At 43.5% G+C, this 15,509-nt stretch overlaps 1 protein-coding gene across 1 annotated transcript in view; it reads left to right on the top strand.

Annotated features, from left to right (window-relative positions):
• The window catches only part of HEG1 (heart development protein with EGF like domains 1), a 96,582-nt gene that overhangs the window by 38,987 nt on the left and 42,086 nt on the right, over window positions 1-15,509 (top strand). Inside the window, exons 4-6 of the mRNA XM_021706353.1 lie at window positions 3,894-4,232; window positions 5,437-5,772; window positions 11,784-13,136. Of these exons, the coding sequence (XP_021562028.1) occupies window positions 3,894-4,232; window positions 5,437-5,772; window positions 11,784-13,136 (2,028 nt within the window). The remainder of the gene's footprint in view (window positions 1-3,893; window positions 4,233-5,436; window positions 5,773-11,783; window positions 13,137-15,509) is intronic.

The following is a 15,509-nucleotide window of genomic DNA, read 5'->3' on the forward strand; positions in this document are numbered from 1 at the left end:
CAACGTCTTCCAAGGCTGGGGTGATAGCAGGTATAGGCCCAGGCAGTGGAATTAGATTTTTAAAAAGATGTTGAAAACCATTTGAAATTATCCTTCTTGCTGCTTTTCATCTTTTACTACTTTGTATCTTTTTATACATTCCATTTTTAAAAATAATGACCTTGTACTATTTGATAGTTGGGGGGAGGTAAAGAAAGCAACAAAACAAGGGGGGAAAAACTCTCTTTTGAAGGTGGAAAGAGGTATGTGTTCATTGAATTGTGTGAGAGTGGCTACAATTGAGCACTAAATTTAGTGCAGAGCTTCCTGGAAACCAGGGCACAAAGGGAAACCGGGTGGGGCATGTGATTGTTGTCAGATAAAGTAAGCATACAGTTTTATCCATAGGCTGAAATGCTTTGGGGGCTGTGAATTCTAAGAGGACTATTTATATAAGAAATGTTGAGGATCGTAATGGAAAGTGCCGTCAATTGCTGTTTTGTGGAAATTGTGCTAATGTTCTTTATAGGTGATATTTTATATAGATTCTCAATAGGAGCTAAGGATATAATAATAGATCTCAACTTATGAAAGTATTTCTGTGGGCAGCTAAGCTCATGTGGTCTGGGCAAATTGCTTTGTGGTGATTTCACTTTGTAAAGAGAAAGCATAAATAACTCAGAAGATTGTAGATTAGGTATATCTGTCTCAAATATCAGCTGTTTCAGCTGTGCTTTTGGCAAGTCCTGGATAGCAGTCAAGATTGAGCATTCTGATACAGTCCTGAGGTCCCAGTATTTTGTGCTGTGACTGGAGAGTGACCCCTTACTTTTACCAGATGAGTAGGATTCCTTCCGCCTCCCGAATAAAGATTAGGAACTTGGCTTGTTTCTGTCCCCAGATGGATGACTTTCCTACTTTTTAATGGTTGCTTCATGAGTAGATATGTGCAAAGAAGGGCAATTATTAAATAACCAAGAATGCCAGCCTGTTGATTAGAAATGTGGTAAATTCCCCCCTGGGTTTATTTAGTAGGTGCTCATTTAGTAATGTAAGTGGTGATTGTAGATTAGTTTGACCAAACGTTTCTTTTTCTCACTGAAAATCACCAACTCTCCAGAAGTATTTGAACACATTTCATAGCTTTACTGTGAGGATTAAGTGAGATTCATCTAAAGAACTTGGCACAATGCCTGGCACATCGTAATTGGTCAGTAAATGGTAGCTTTTTATAATTATGATAATGATGAGATAATGAGATGAAGAAGCAATGATCTACAGAGTTCTCAGGGTCAGGGGGAAAACGGAGCCCTTTTCTTTTTGTGACTTTCAGCATTTGTGACTTTTGTGGCTGTATTTCTGATCCATTGATTTGCTAAAACCACCAGAGGTCTATGGACCTGGGCAATTCCATCTGAATCCAGTATGATCATTACAAGGTTTTTTTTGTTGTTGTTGTTGTTGTTTTTTTTTTGAGTTGGAGTCTCTCTCGGTTGCCCAGACTGGAGTGCAGTGGCTGCTCCCGGCCACCGCAGCCTCGCCTGCTGGGCTCCGGCAATCCTTCCGCCTCAGCCTTCCGAGTAACCGGAATTACAGGTATGCGCTACCACGCCCGGCTGATTTTTTGATTTGTTGTGGAGATGAGGTCTCACTGCCCAGGCAAGTCTCGAACCTGCAGGCTCAGGCAATCCACTCACCTCAGCCTCCCAAAGGCGCGGGATTACAGTCTGAGCCACCGAGCCCGGCTCACTACAAGGTTTTTAACGAGAACATTGAATGGATGAAATAATGCAGTTTACTGGGAATAAAAGTGCTTGTGGAAGAACATCCAGGGGCAACCCCTTCAGGTCCCCTCCTGCTGTGGGAGTTTTTCTGTCCTCTCAGTAAATCCTGCTTTCTAAAAAAAAAAGAACATCCAGCAATGTGATGAGGCTGTAATTTGGTGAATATAAATGATAACTCTAGTGAAGTTAGGCCTGAGAAACCAAGTGCTTGAGTGAGGCTTTGGGCCATATCTAGAATGCTTTCCTTTTGTTATATGAAAATGTTTTTTGTTGTTGTTGGTTTGGCTTAGTTAGGCTTTTGTTTTTTGTTTTTTGTTTTTTTTTTTTGAGTTGGAGTCTCACTCTGTCACCCAGACTGGAGTGCAGTGGCCGCTCCCGGCCACCGCAACCTCGACCTGCTGGGCTCTGGCGATCCTTCCGCCTCAGCCTTCCAAGTAGCTGGAATTACAGGTGCGTGCTACCACGCCCAGCTGATTTTTGGATTTATTGTAGAGATGAGGTCTTGCTGCCCAGGCGGGTCTCGAACCCGCGGGCTCAGGCAATCCACTCACCTCAGCCTCCCAAAGGCGCGGGATTACAGGCTGAGCCACCGAGCCCGGCAGGCTTTTGTTTTTAAGTAGAGGTGGGTTGGGTCTGAGACTCTATTATTGTGTCCACATTTTTCTAGTCCTTTGTTTCATTTACTGGATTTGTGGATTCCCCACATCTTCATTTTGTATTCATTAACGTCCAGCATCCATAGTTGCAGACTGTGTTCTAGGTATAAGTGGTTCTATGGTTTTGCACGAGAGTAAGAGGAACCTTTTGTTTCCTGGGCTTGCCCCCTCTCTCTGTCAAACTATATTTAAAATTTATTTGTGGTTTTGGTCACAATTGCACATAGGACTGGCCTTCAAGGAACTGTTTATAATGACAACTTCCCTTTTCCCTTTTCTGGGTCATAATTAACAGCTTGAAGCCTTTCATTATATAGGTGTAGAGTACTTATTATTTTTGGCTTAAAAAGAAAAAAAAAACCCTCTCTTTTCTTTTCTTGCCTTTGGTCTTACCTGCCATGTTTCTTCCTGCTCACCAAGCTTTCCTGCAGTTTATTCCTGTTTGGAATGAGGATTTTAATACACCCTTCTGGAGGTTAGTTCTCAGGGTAGCCTTTGGAAAGTTCTCCGTGGAAGGGAGCCATCAGCAAGCCACCCGTATTTATGTGGAGCAGACTATGCCTTTGGATTGATAGTGTACAATTCACTTCTTAAGGTGCTTGACAATTACCCAATGGCTGCCATCCATTGATTAGAGAAACTATTCCTGGAGTCCCTGACTTCCTGTGGGCCCACTGGAGCAGTATGTAGATCTGAGCGCTGGTCTCTGAAGCTTAATGAGACTAGCTACAGTAATGAGGCATCTTTGTTTTGGGATGGAATTAAATAAAATTCATGGGGTAATAATGAGTATTTCCTGCTGGTTAGAAATTTTGTTACTTAATAAATGCAGTTTGGTTAATAGTCGTTCAAAACATAAGGTTTATGGTGGCCTTGAGGTAGGGAATAATAAAAAGCCGTTGATGGTGACAAGACTAGGAATTATTGTCTAGGCTGTGAGTGTCCTGATTGTGTTCTGCAAAACCCTAGGCCTCCTCAGTGGTGACCTGGAGGTCAGGTACCTTGTAGCAACCCTACTTTTATTCATTTTATGAATAGGGTTTTAATCTGTAATAGTATTTGAACAAAAGGGTTTCGTTGCTAAAACAACAACAACAAAAACCTTATCACAATGGCCTGTCCTGTTTAAGCTGTAATGCAGAATTCAGCAGAAACTTTCATCTTCTAAGAAAACCAAGGCACATAATGCATTTATTTTGCTTTCTCCTATTTTCCTTTTAGTTGAGCATAAGCTTTCCATTGTGCCTGGTGAAGGACCTCACTGCTTCCCCACTTAACTCTATAAGAATTACAGCTCATGAGGAGAGAGCGCAGGAGTTGTGTGTGTGTAAACATACACAAATGTGTGTCTATATGAGGTCCACAGTATTTAGATTTATTTGCCAAAATGTAACAAGCATCATTTGTGCTTAGATACACTCCTGATTCTCTTAAACTCCTGAGTAAATTTGAAGTATATCTTCTTCCATTGTAGCTTCTGAAAGGGTGGAGTTGCTTAACAACTCCACTGGTCTCCAGGGCTCCTCGGTCAGTCAGACGAAGAATACACACGTTGCCACCACGTTCACTGATGGTGCCCCAAGAATGCTCCGATCTTTGACTGTCAGTCTAGAACCTATAAACGAGACAGAAGTCTTCCCTGAAGACTCCAAAATTGCCACGACTTCAGCCTCAGCCCATTCTTCACCCTCTGCAGTGGAATCGAGAAGAAATAGTGGAATAACCAGGAACCCAGCGACTGGGGAGTTCATTGAGCCATCCACAGAAAATGAATTTGGACTTACATCTTTACATTGGCAAAATGATTCCCCAAGTAAGTATTTCATCTTTACTTGATCTGTTCGGGACATTTGTAAATGATTGACTTTTCTTAGGGGATCTCTTCAAGACCATTTGTAATCTCCAAAGGACAGTGTGCTCTTTGATGACACCAGCTCCTTTTTCTGGTATGCCACACTATCGCGTTTTGATTTTCACCCTCATGAGAACGTTGTGAAGTTGGTCAGGTGTGTGTTATTCCTCCTGCTTTTTTATAGAGAGAGGAAATTAAGGCTCAGAGCATATATATAACATCCACATGACTGTTTTGCTCACTCCGCAGCGTTGAGACCTCAGCCTTGGAGCTCTCATGGTCGGTTCCGTCTCCTGTCACTCCATAGTATTATCTTTATGCTGAGAGCAGGCCTACTCTGTAAATTAACTTCAGTCATTCTGTGTACAGATCATCTTTATACATACATGTGCAGATATAAATGTAGTTCCCAAATTCACGATTTGATTTACTCCTTATAGTTATTTTTTTTTTTGTTATATTTCAAAATTAGCACTGTTTTATTTTTTAATTTTTAAAATTTTTTTTGAGCTGAAGTCTTATTCTGTCACCCAGACTGGAGTGCAGTGACACATTCCTGGCCACCACAGCCTCGACCTGCTGGGCTCCAACAATCCTTCCTCCTCAGCCTTCCAAGCAGCTGGAACTACAGGCACGTGCTACCACGCCCGGCTAATTTTTTGATTTATTGTAGAGATGAGGTCTCGCCAAGTTGCCCGGGTGGGTCTTGAACCCGCAGTCTCAGGCAATCCACTCACCTCAGCCTCCCAAAGTGCGGGATTACAGGTTGAGCCACCGAGCCCAGCTTAGCACTGTTTTAGATAAGTACTCTGTGCACAGTATTTCTGCACTTCATATTTGTTGGGCCAACTGCACACTTATTTCCTTAAACACTTTTTACGGGCGAGAATAACACACTCAAGCCTGTAAGTTACTCCAGTCCTTGCACATACTGTTTAAGAGGTCCCTTGTTCACCAATTTTTATTTTTCATATTGCTTTCTTGCTGCCACTTAAGAGTTTTGAAATAATTATTAAGAATAAGATAGTGCATATCAGTTTAAACTTAATAAATACTGCACAAGTTTCCTTGGCAAAGGGCTTCTTTCCTTAGGACTCACTTCGTAGTTGTTGATGCATCTCTTTCATATCCACGTAATGGCATTTCTTTTCTATGATACTTATAGCCTTCAGAGAACATCAGCTTGCCAGCAGCCTTGAGGCAGAAAATGGAAGTTCCGTGTCTCAGACTGAGACTGTGTCTAGGCCTGTGCCATCCACCCAAAGTGGAGAGAGCACTCCACACTGGTTCTTGACCAACAGCGAGACATTTGCAGAAGTGGCAGGAAGCTCTGCTTCATATTCTGAAGTTGTGAACACTTCAGTTTTGACCCAGTTCTCGGACCCTGCTCCACAGCCTGGAGGAAGTAACACAGCGTTGGGTGATAGAATTTACTCAGAGTCTTCATTTACATCTTCCTCAGAAAGCCTGGATTCCTCAGTACCACGTGGAGAACGTTCCAGTGAGTTTTCGTTTTATACAACTGTACTACACAGATGGGAGAGGGACATATGATGCTTATGAAATCTGTGACAAATTAAAACCATGCATTAATGAAATAACGTCTCAGGCCCCTCTAGTTTCATTATTCCCAGACCATTTTCCTAGCTGGTTGATACAAATATATCTAAATATCCTCCAGCTTTTTCTAGTGCCTCTCCCAGAAGCTGTTGCTGCCACCTCCTCTTCCCATACACAGCTTAGGGATTCCTCTGTCCATGTCCTCCCATTCCCTGTAGCCTAACTCACATTCCCATTATGCCTCAATGACAGAGCTTCTGGAAGGTGAAAATGTCACCTTCTAGTGAGTTGTGGTCTGGACAGTCATCAGAAGGAGTTCTCCCCTTTTAAAAAAGCAGTTTTATTGACATATGATTCATGTTCCAGAGCATTTAACCATTTAAAGTGTACAGTTTAGTGGTTTACAGTATATTCACAAAGTCATGCAACCATCACTACTATCTGATTCTGGAACATTTCATCATCCTAAAAAGAAATCTCATATTTACCAGCAGTCACTTCCCATTCTGCCCTCCTCCCAGCCTCTGGCAACCACATCTGTACTGTCTCTGTGCCCAAATGCCCATCCTAGACATTTTCTATAAATGAAAATGTATAATATGTGGTCTTTGTGTCTTCTGCTTAGCATAATGTTTTCAAGGATTATCCACATTGTAGTATGTATCAGTACTCATTTCTTTCTTTGGCTGAATAACATTCCACGGTGTGGATATAACACATTCTGTTTACCTTTTCATCAATTGATGGATATTTAAACTGTTTTCATCTTTTGGCTGTTATGAATAATGCTGCGGTGAACATTCAGGTACAAGTTTTTATGTGAACATAAATTTTTAATTCTCTTATAATTCCAGGTTATATGGTAGGTCTATTTTTAACCTTTTGAGGAACTGCCAAACTGTAAAATGGCTACACTCTTTTATATTCCCACCAGCAACATACAAGTATCTCTACATCTTCACCACCACTTGCTATTGTTCATCTTTTTTGATTATAGCCACCCTAGAGGGTGTGAGGTGGCATCTTATTGTGGTTTTGGTTTGCATTTCCCAGCTGACTACTGATGCTGAGCATCTTTTCATGTGCTTATTGGCCATTTGTATATCTTCTCTGAATGTGTCTATTCAAATTTTTTTACTAGTTTTAAGTTGAGCTGCTTGACTTTTTATTATTGAGTTGTAAGAGTTCTTCGTATAGTCTGGATACAGTCCTTTTTCAGATATATAGTTTGCAGACATTTCTCCTATTCTGTGGGTTGTCTTTTTCACTTTCTCGATAGTATCATTTGTAGCACAAAAGTTTTAAATTTTAATGATGTCCAATTTATCACTTTGAGGAATCTTTCTTTTGGTGTTCCTTTTTAATAATGCTTTTGAGTAATTTTTGTAAACAATTGTCAGCAGTCTTATCAATGTAAGGTGGTTTCTCATTAAAGTAAAATGCATTAGCTTATTATTTAAGCTTTTAATAGGTTTAAATTCTGACCTCTCCACCACTGTAATAACAGCTCCATTTTCCCCAATGAGATTCCTCACTGATGAGGAAGATTAGCATTTATTACTACTCATGTGACGTGAAAAAGCATATGCTTATTGTGAAAGAATGCCACACACATGAGTGGAGGATATTTACACTTTTATGTCTGTGACTGCAAAACACATTATCTCCTAAACAAGAGGACTTATTTTCTACCCTCAGGACTTCACCTTTTCAAAGCAGGATCTTGGGGTCCCTAGTCTTTCCCTTTCCCATCTCTTCAGTACCCTTCCTTTCTGCACTTCATGCTTGGTTGGCTTAGTAGAAAATGTGATTTCAATGTGATCAGATCTTGGGGTTCAATTTATTTTATTTATTTATTTATTTTTGAGTTGGAGACTCACTCTGTCGCCCAGACTGGAGTGCAGTGGCCATTCCTGGCCACCGCAGCCTAGACCTGCTGGGCTATCCTTCCGCCTCAGCCTTCCAAGTAGCTGGAACTACAGGCGTGCGCTACCACGCCCGGCTAATTTTTGATTTATTGTAGAGATGAGGTCTCACCAAGTTGCCCAGGCGGGTCTTGAACCCACGGGCTCAGGCAATCCACTCACCTCAGCCTCCCAAAGGCGTGGGATTACAGGCTGAGCCACCGAGCCCAGCTCTTAGGGTTCAATTTAAAGAGCTAGGTAAGAAGTAGTTTCATTCTGGAAGCCAGCTCACTGTGGGTTATCACAAGGCTTTATCTCATTTCCTCAGTCACCCAAAGTTGACTGATTCTTCATCCAGCCTTTCAGAATTCTTAGTTCATTTCTTTTCCTGCTTTCAAATTCAAACCATTTCATGTCACGACTCTCGGCTTTGTTAAGCCTGTAACCCTGACATTGTTGTTTGCCTACATTTCATTTAACAGAGAGTTCAGATCTCCCTATCCAAAGCCTTTTTCTCTTTGCCTTGAGAACTTGTGCTCAAACACACCCTGATCTCGAGTCTCTCCTGGTTGGCTCTCCCTAGGTCTCTGGAGTCCTTCAGCCTGGCTCAACTCACATCTCTCTCTGGTTCCTGGCTTTCTCAGTTCTGCTTGAGGCCACTGTGTACCATTTCTGTCTCCGTTAATTCAAACCCATCCTGAAATGAATTTACCTAACACTCCAGCTGTACATCTGTTTTCCATCAAAGTGTGCCTGTGGGATAGCAAGGGCTGGTCTGGACTGGGGAGGGGGAATAAAAACCAGAAAAAGAATCAGTTTTCTCAGACAGCCAGATTATGAGGTATTTAGGCCAAAAAAGATTGGATCTCATTTTCATCATCTCTGAAAAGAAGGTTTTATTGGCTATAAACAATCTAAGGTAGTCCTAAGATTTTTTGATTGGGTAACCCTCTTTTGGCTCCCCTTCTGCTGCAGGAGCTTTTCTGTCTTCTTAATAAACTCTACTTTCTTACACACAAAAAAAATTCTTTTGATTTGTAGCACAAAACATATACCCAAAAGAGGAGGGGAGAGATATTTATTTATGACACATAAATAAATAAACACCAGCACTGGCATTTCTCTATTCCATCCTCATCAGTAAAATAAAGTAAATGCATTTTAAAAATAAAAGAAAACAAAAAAACAAGCCCTTCTTTCACTTTCAACGTTGTGCTGTCTCTCTGGTGAAGTACTAACACGCTATGGAATGACAGCCCTGTGGCCATTCACATGTCTCTGGTGCTACCAGGAGGAAGAGCTTCCCCGAGGAGGACCCTGTGCCTCCCTCCTGGGCCTTGTATGAATGTCTGAAGCTCCAGCAGTGTTGTTATTCCTTCACCCACTGTTCACCTCCCCTGCCACCACTGCCAATTTCCCTGACATAAACTCTATTTATTATGTATCACTGAGCAGAGATCCAGTATCGATCCTGTTCGCTAAGGTAATAAACCTTACCATAAATCTAGGGCACCTGGACAGGCGTACTGATACTCAGTTCCCCTTGAGGTTTTAGCCACTGATCTGCGTTTGCGAGAACAACACATCTCAGGTAAAGACCTTGAGAGCCCCAGGAAGCGGTGTGGCTCCCATAGCCCCAGAAGCGAGGCTGGCTGTATAATCCCGTCGCCCCACCCTGTGCTTATCAGCCACTCCTTTCACTCTTTTAGCGGTAGAAGACAGCCGTGAGCTGGGCGGAGAGCTGGGCACCAGGTCCCAGGATGCGGAGCACTGGACGTCCGGGGCTCCCTCTCTTGGTGTGCACACCTTGGCCACTGTCACCGGAAGCGGGGAGCGCATGCTGCGATCTCTCACCCTCACCAATGCCAGCACCGGCATTGCGGGGAGCTCTGCAGCGGCGCCCAGAGAAACAGAGAGCGTCCCACTGCACCTGAACGTGACCAACGATGCGGGCCTGATCTCACCGTCGCTAGCTTCCTCGAGCACCCTCGGAGGTAGTGTGTCTTCCTCAGAGTCTTCTAACACATCCCTTCAACTCATCTGTTCTTTTTTGTGTTTTAAGTCAATATCTCACTCTGTCACCCATGTTGGAGTGTAGGGGCACTATCAACAGACAGCTCACAGTAGTCTCCACCTCCTGGGCTCAGGCAATAACTCTGCCTCAGCCTCCCAAGTAACCGGGACTGCAGGCACCTGCCACCAAAACCAGTATATTTTTCATATAGTTGAGATCACACTGTGTTGTCCAGGCCGGTCTCAAACACCTGCACTCAAGCAATCCTCCTGCCTCAGCCTTCCAAAATTCTGCGATTACAGGCGTGAGTCACTGTGCCCACTGCTCTTTTTTAAATTATTATTTTTTTAGAGACTGGTCTCTCTCGGGTTACTCAGGCTGGAGTATATTGGCATGATGATAACTTGCTTCAGCCTCCAAATCTTGGGCTCAGGCGATTCTCCCACCTCAGCCTCCCGAGTAGCTGGAATTATACACCACCACACCCAGCTTATTTTTTATAGAGTCAAGATCTCGCTATGTTGTCCAGGTTGGTCTCAAACACCTGGGCTCAAGGGATCTTCCTGCCTCGACCTTCAAAAATACTAGGATTACAGGCATGAGCCACTGTGCTCAGCTGCTCTTTTTAAAATTATTATTACTTTTTTTTTTTTTTAAAGACAAGCCTCTCCCTGTTACCCAGGCTTAAGTACACTGGCATGATGATAGCTTGCTGCAGCCTCCATCTCCTGGGCTCAAGCAATTCTCCCACCTCAGCCTCCCGAGTAGCTGGGACTACAGGCATGGGCCACCATACTCAGCTAATTTTTTAACTTTTTATAGAGACGGAGCCTTACTATGTTGTCTAGGGTGGTTTTGAACTCCTGGCCTCAGGTAAGTGAACTTCCCAAAGGTACTGAGCCTCTGCCTTGGCCTCCCAAAATGCTGGGATTATAGGCATAAGCAACCGCTCCCAGCCACAAGCTTTTTATGAAGAGAACTTTCTAGGTTCTCCCACTTCGGGAAGTCAAACATCCCCCTCCACAAACCTCCCTCCACCCTGCTCCCACACATACTAAGAAGTTTGGGACAATGTCTGCTGGGAGACTTGAAAGAAACCAGCTACTTTGTGGCTAAGACAAATCTCCTGGGAAAGAAATATCTCATTATACAGAATGGAAAGTTGGGAGGGTTTTCCTTTTTCCATTTAGGTGTAACAGTTATTCTGTTTGGGGTCTTGAGAGCTTTTCAGATACCAATTTGCTTTTATCAAAAAAGGCATATGGACTGGGCGGTGGCTCATGCCTGTAATCCCAGTGCTTTTGGGAAGCTGAAGTAGAGGATCACTTGAGCCTAGGAGTTCAAGGCTTCAGTAGGCTGTGATCACATTGCAGCACTTCAGTTTGGACAACAGAGTAAGACCCTGCCTCAAAAACAAACAATAACAACAATAAAGGCATGTGGAAAGAATTTGGAACTGCTCTCCAGTTTTTAGGCCCCTAGGCCCCACTTTTCTTTTATTAACATTTCTACTGTTGCTACCACTGCTTACTCAAGAGTTTAGTCAGCTCAGAGTAGACACTGACCCTTCTTGCTTGCCTATACCATCTCTATTCAGATTGCTCACCATTGAAAACTACCTTGGCCAGGCTCCATTGCTCAGCCTGTAATCCCAGCACTTTGGGAGTGGATTGCCTGAGCCTGCGGGTTCGAGACCCACCAGGGCAACTTGACGAGACCTCGTCTCTACAAAAATTAGTCAGGCGTAGTAGTACACGCCTGTAGTTCCAGCTACTTGGAAGGCTGAGGCGGAAGAATCGCCGGAGCCCAACAGGTCGAGGCTGCAGTGGCCGGGAGCGTGCCACTGCACTCCAGTCTGGGCGACAGAGTGAGACTCCAACTCAAAAAAAAAAACAAACAGAAAAAAAACCACCTCTCCAAAGAAAGTGTTTCACCCACTTGAGTTCATGGATACGACATTGAAAGTCTGTTTTATAGTGTGTGTTTCAGAGATTTATTGTTTATTTGACCTCACTTTGACTTTTCTCTTTGCAGTCACTGGAACTAGCTATGGTCAAGTGAGCGGCACAGATCCAGAACGAAGGACTTCCAGCCACCACACAGACCATACCTACGTTTCATCTACTTTTACCAAAGGAGAACGGGCATTGCTGTCCATTACAGATAACAATTCATCCTCAGACATCACGGAGAGCTCGACCTCTTATATTAAGATCTCAAACTCTTCACATTCAGACTATTCTTCCTCTTCTCATGCTCAGACTGAAAGAAGTAGCATCTCTTCCTATGATGGGGAGTATGCTCAGCCTTCCACTGAGTCACTGGTTCTGCATACTTCCAATCTTCTACCCTACACACCCACCGTTAATATGCCAAACACAGCGGTTGTTCTAGACACCGATACTGGGTCTGTTGGTGACTCATCTTCTTCTTCGGTGCCTCCTTTGCCGTTGTCCTCAGTGTCGCAGTCCCACCAGTTGTTCTCATCAACCCAACCATCAACCAGGACCTCTATGAATCTGCTGAAGTCTACCTCTGATGCATCCATACCTTTGTCTTCCTCACCGTCACCTTTATCAGTATCCTTGACAGCATCTACCCCTACTTCACTGTCTGTCTCACAAGCAACCTTACCACATTCATCTCCTTCCCCAGTGCTGTCCAGGGAAAGGGAGACTCCTGTGACTTCAGTTTGGTTGTCGACAATGGCATCATCCATGGCAATGTTCCGCAGCAGTCAAACAGCAGACCCTGAGAACCAGAGTACCCCACATCACAAGAAAATCATTACAGAATCAAAATCACCAAGCCTTGTGCTCCTGCCCACAGCATCCACCAAAGCTATAACAATGGGCTCTCCTGCAGAGGTCTCTTTCCCTCCATCCTCAAAGGAGTCTTTCACAGAGCAAACCCTTCCAACCACAAGCACCAGCTTAGCCCAAATGCCTCCAGCTTTGATGACCACCACTCTTGAGACCCCTCATCCTCCTGTCATCACTCCCAGCATCCCATCAAGCACAGCATCTCGGATCACTGATCCTGTAGCTGTAGAGACTACAACTGGAAAACAGCTTTTACCAACCCATCCAGACATTCTGGGGCCACAAATCTCAACAGAAGGTGCTGTCAGCACAAAAAGGAACCAGGTGCACATAGATACTACTACCAGATTGATCCCTCTGACCAGTGTATCTACGTCAGCAAAAGAATTGACCACGAGGCTTGGCATTGCAAAAGAGTATAGCCCAACTTCACATTTCCTCAGAACATCTCCTTCTCCCCAAACCACAGATGTTCCTACGACTGAAACGTTGACTCCTGAATCTGCCACCTTTGCTGTTCAGAACAGCACACAGTCAACAACAACATCATCCTCTTCAACCTCAGGTAAGATGCAGTCTCACAAGCACACGCTGGCTGCTAGACCCCATTCAGCACTGAGAACTGCATGGGGCTCAGGTTTATATGAATGTGTGGAAATGACTGATATATGAAATAACTTCTGTTTTGTGACCTAAAATGCTTCCTGTTGAAACACTGGAAGCCTAAAAGAAGGTCACAGCGGATCTAGTTTTCTCGCCTCCGAGTTATATAAGTCTTCCTAAAGAAAGAGGAGAGGAGGCACTGACCTTGTTGTGATGTCACTAGATGGTACAATTGCAACTTCTAATGCCCTGTAGTTGTAAGACTTTCCAAGCATGCCTCTGAGGTCAGAGCAGGGCAGTGGTATGGGATTGGAGGGTGGAGAAACCAAAGGAAAGAAGCTTTAGGTGGCCTCTCTGAAATGGGTTGATTTGAGTGCCTGCTCCTAGATCAGAGCCCAGGGTCTCTGAGTCAGTCTCCCAGTCACCAGGGAGTTCTTAAAGTCAGAGGGCTTCTGTTGATTCGCAGAAGCCCGAGAGCCTTTGTTTTCCAAAGAGTATATTGCTCGTTGATAAATGGTGGACAAGCACATTAAAAGATGATGATCTTAACTTTTCTCCCCACGGCTGCATGACCAGGACTCCTTACGCTGAACGTAGTGGCTATCTTTATAAGTTACTGGTACAAGGAACATGAGGCCGTCCAAACAATCCTTTGTTACTTAAGGAATGGTAGAAGGAAATGGGATGATATATCTTTTGATGTCATGTTCAGAATTGCATTTCTGGCTTGCCCAGACCCAAGGAAAGAAAACTGCTACTGGAGAAGGGATGAAATGGAAACCAGAAGAAGGAAAGGTCAGAGATGCTCTGTAGTGGCTGGGGCAGTATCCAGCTAGGCAGCCACAGTCAAGTTGGCACCAGAGACTCATAAGCCACCCCTGCCGCCAACCTATAGTTCCCCTCTGTACCAGTAATCTGAGCACCTCTGGGAAATGAAAGGTGCATCCTTCTTCAGGGAAGTTTAGGAGCCTTGTTTCAAGGCTCATAGCCTTCATTTTTAGAGGCCAAATACATTCCAATACCAGATGGACTGTAATTCACAAGTCTCCCTTAAAGCCAATTATAGCCATTTTGATGATAACTATAGGTGAGTATTAGGAGCAGATTCATGGGTTGTTAATATTTGTGTGTGTGTGTGCCAGTGTTCATGGGTACAGTGTTTGGTTATAGTTGCCATGCCTGTATAGGCGATTTTAGGTAATACTTAAAGTAGCAATGAAGATGGGATAGCATCTTTAGTTTACTCTGTTTGTCTTCAGGGTTTTTCTTTTTTTTTGGAGTGCAGATCTTGAATTCTGCCCTCTTTCTCTCATTCTACCACTGCTTTCCTCCTTGCAAACAATGCAGTTATGTTGTAGATTTCAACTTTTCTAAATTGTGTCAGAAACCCTTATGAAACAGTTATGTAATATCTCTGATCATTTTCTATACGATGCCCAGTATGTGGCATTCAATTTAAATTTGGAGATATTTGAATAAAGGATACTATGTTTTGTTTTGTTTATGTTTTTTGAGTCAGGGTCTCACTCTGTCACCCAGGCTGGAGTGCAATGGCATGATTACAGCTCACCACAGCCTCCTTCTCTTGGGCTCAGGTGATCCTTCTGCCTCAAGCCTTCAGAGTAGCTGGGACTACAGGCGTGTGCCACCACACACAGATAATTTTTTGATTCTTTGAAGAGATGAGGTCTTACTATGTTGCATAGGCTGGCCTTGAACTCCTAGTTTCAAGCGATCCTTCTGCCTTGGCTTCCCAAAGTGTGGGGATTGCAGGGCATGAGCCACCATGTCCCACTTATACTGTGGTTTTGATCAAGAAAGTCTAAGGGGAAAGACAGGGTGTGTGTGTGTGTACACGTGCACACACATACACACAGAGTAAATCTTGCAGCAGGGAGGATGAATTGATCAGAGATCCTTTCCCCTCTTACTGTGTGTTTTAAACTGGTATTGATTTAAGAAGGTTTTGACAAAGAAAGTCTAAGAGGAAAGACAGGGGGTGTGTGTGTGCGCATTTCCCCTCTTACCATGTGTTTTAAACTGGTATTGATTTAAGTAGTATTTTCTAACTATCACAAAGGCAATATAATTATCAGTCCTGAACTGAGTGACCTGTAAGTAGCATTTGATTTGAATCAGTTCTCGTATTCAGGGATCCCATTGTCTAACACTTATAAATGGGCACTAACTAGTGCCAGTGCCCACTGCACCTGTCTTCTGCACCTCTTGGGAACCCATTCTATTTTAGTAGTGTGACCTTTCAGGGCAAGTAAACAGAAATAAGCAAGAATCAAACATTAGCTGGGAGAATTAAATATTTACCTAGTGCTGCCTT

This window comes from Carlito syrichta, unplaced genomic scaffold (genome assembly GCF_000164805.1).
Source record: "Carlito syrichta isolate Samal-C Ts95f unplaced genomic scaffold, Tarsius_syrichta-2.0.1 Scaffold315477, whole genome shotgun sequence".
In the NCBI taxonomy this organism is placed as follows: domain Eukaryota; kingdom Metazoa; phylum Chordata; class Mammalia; order Primates; family Tarsiidae; genus Carlito; species Carlito syrichta.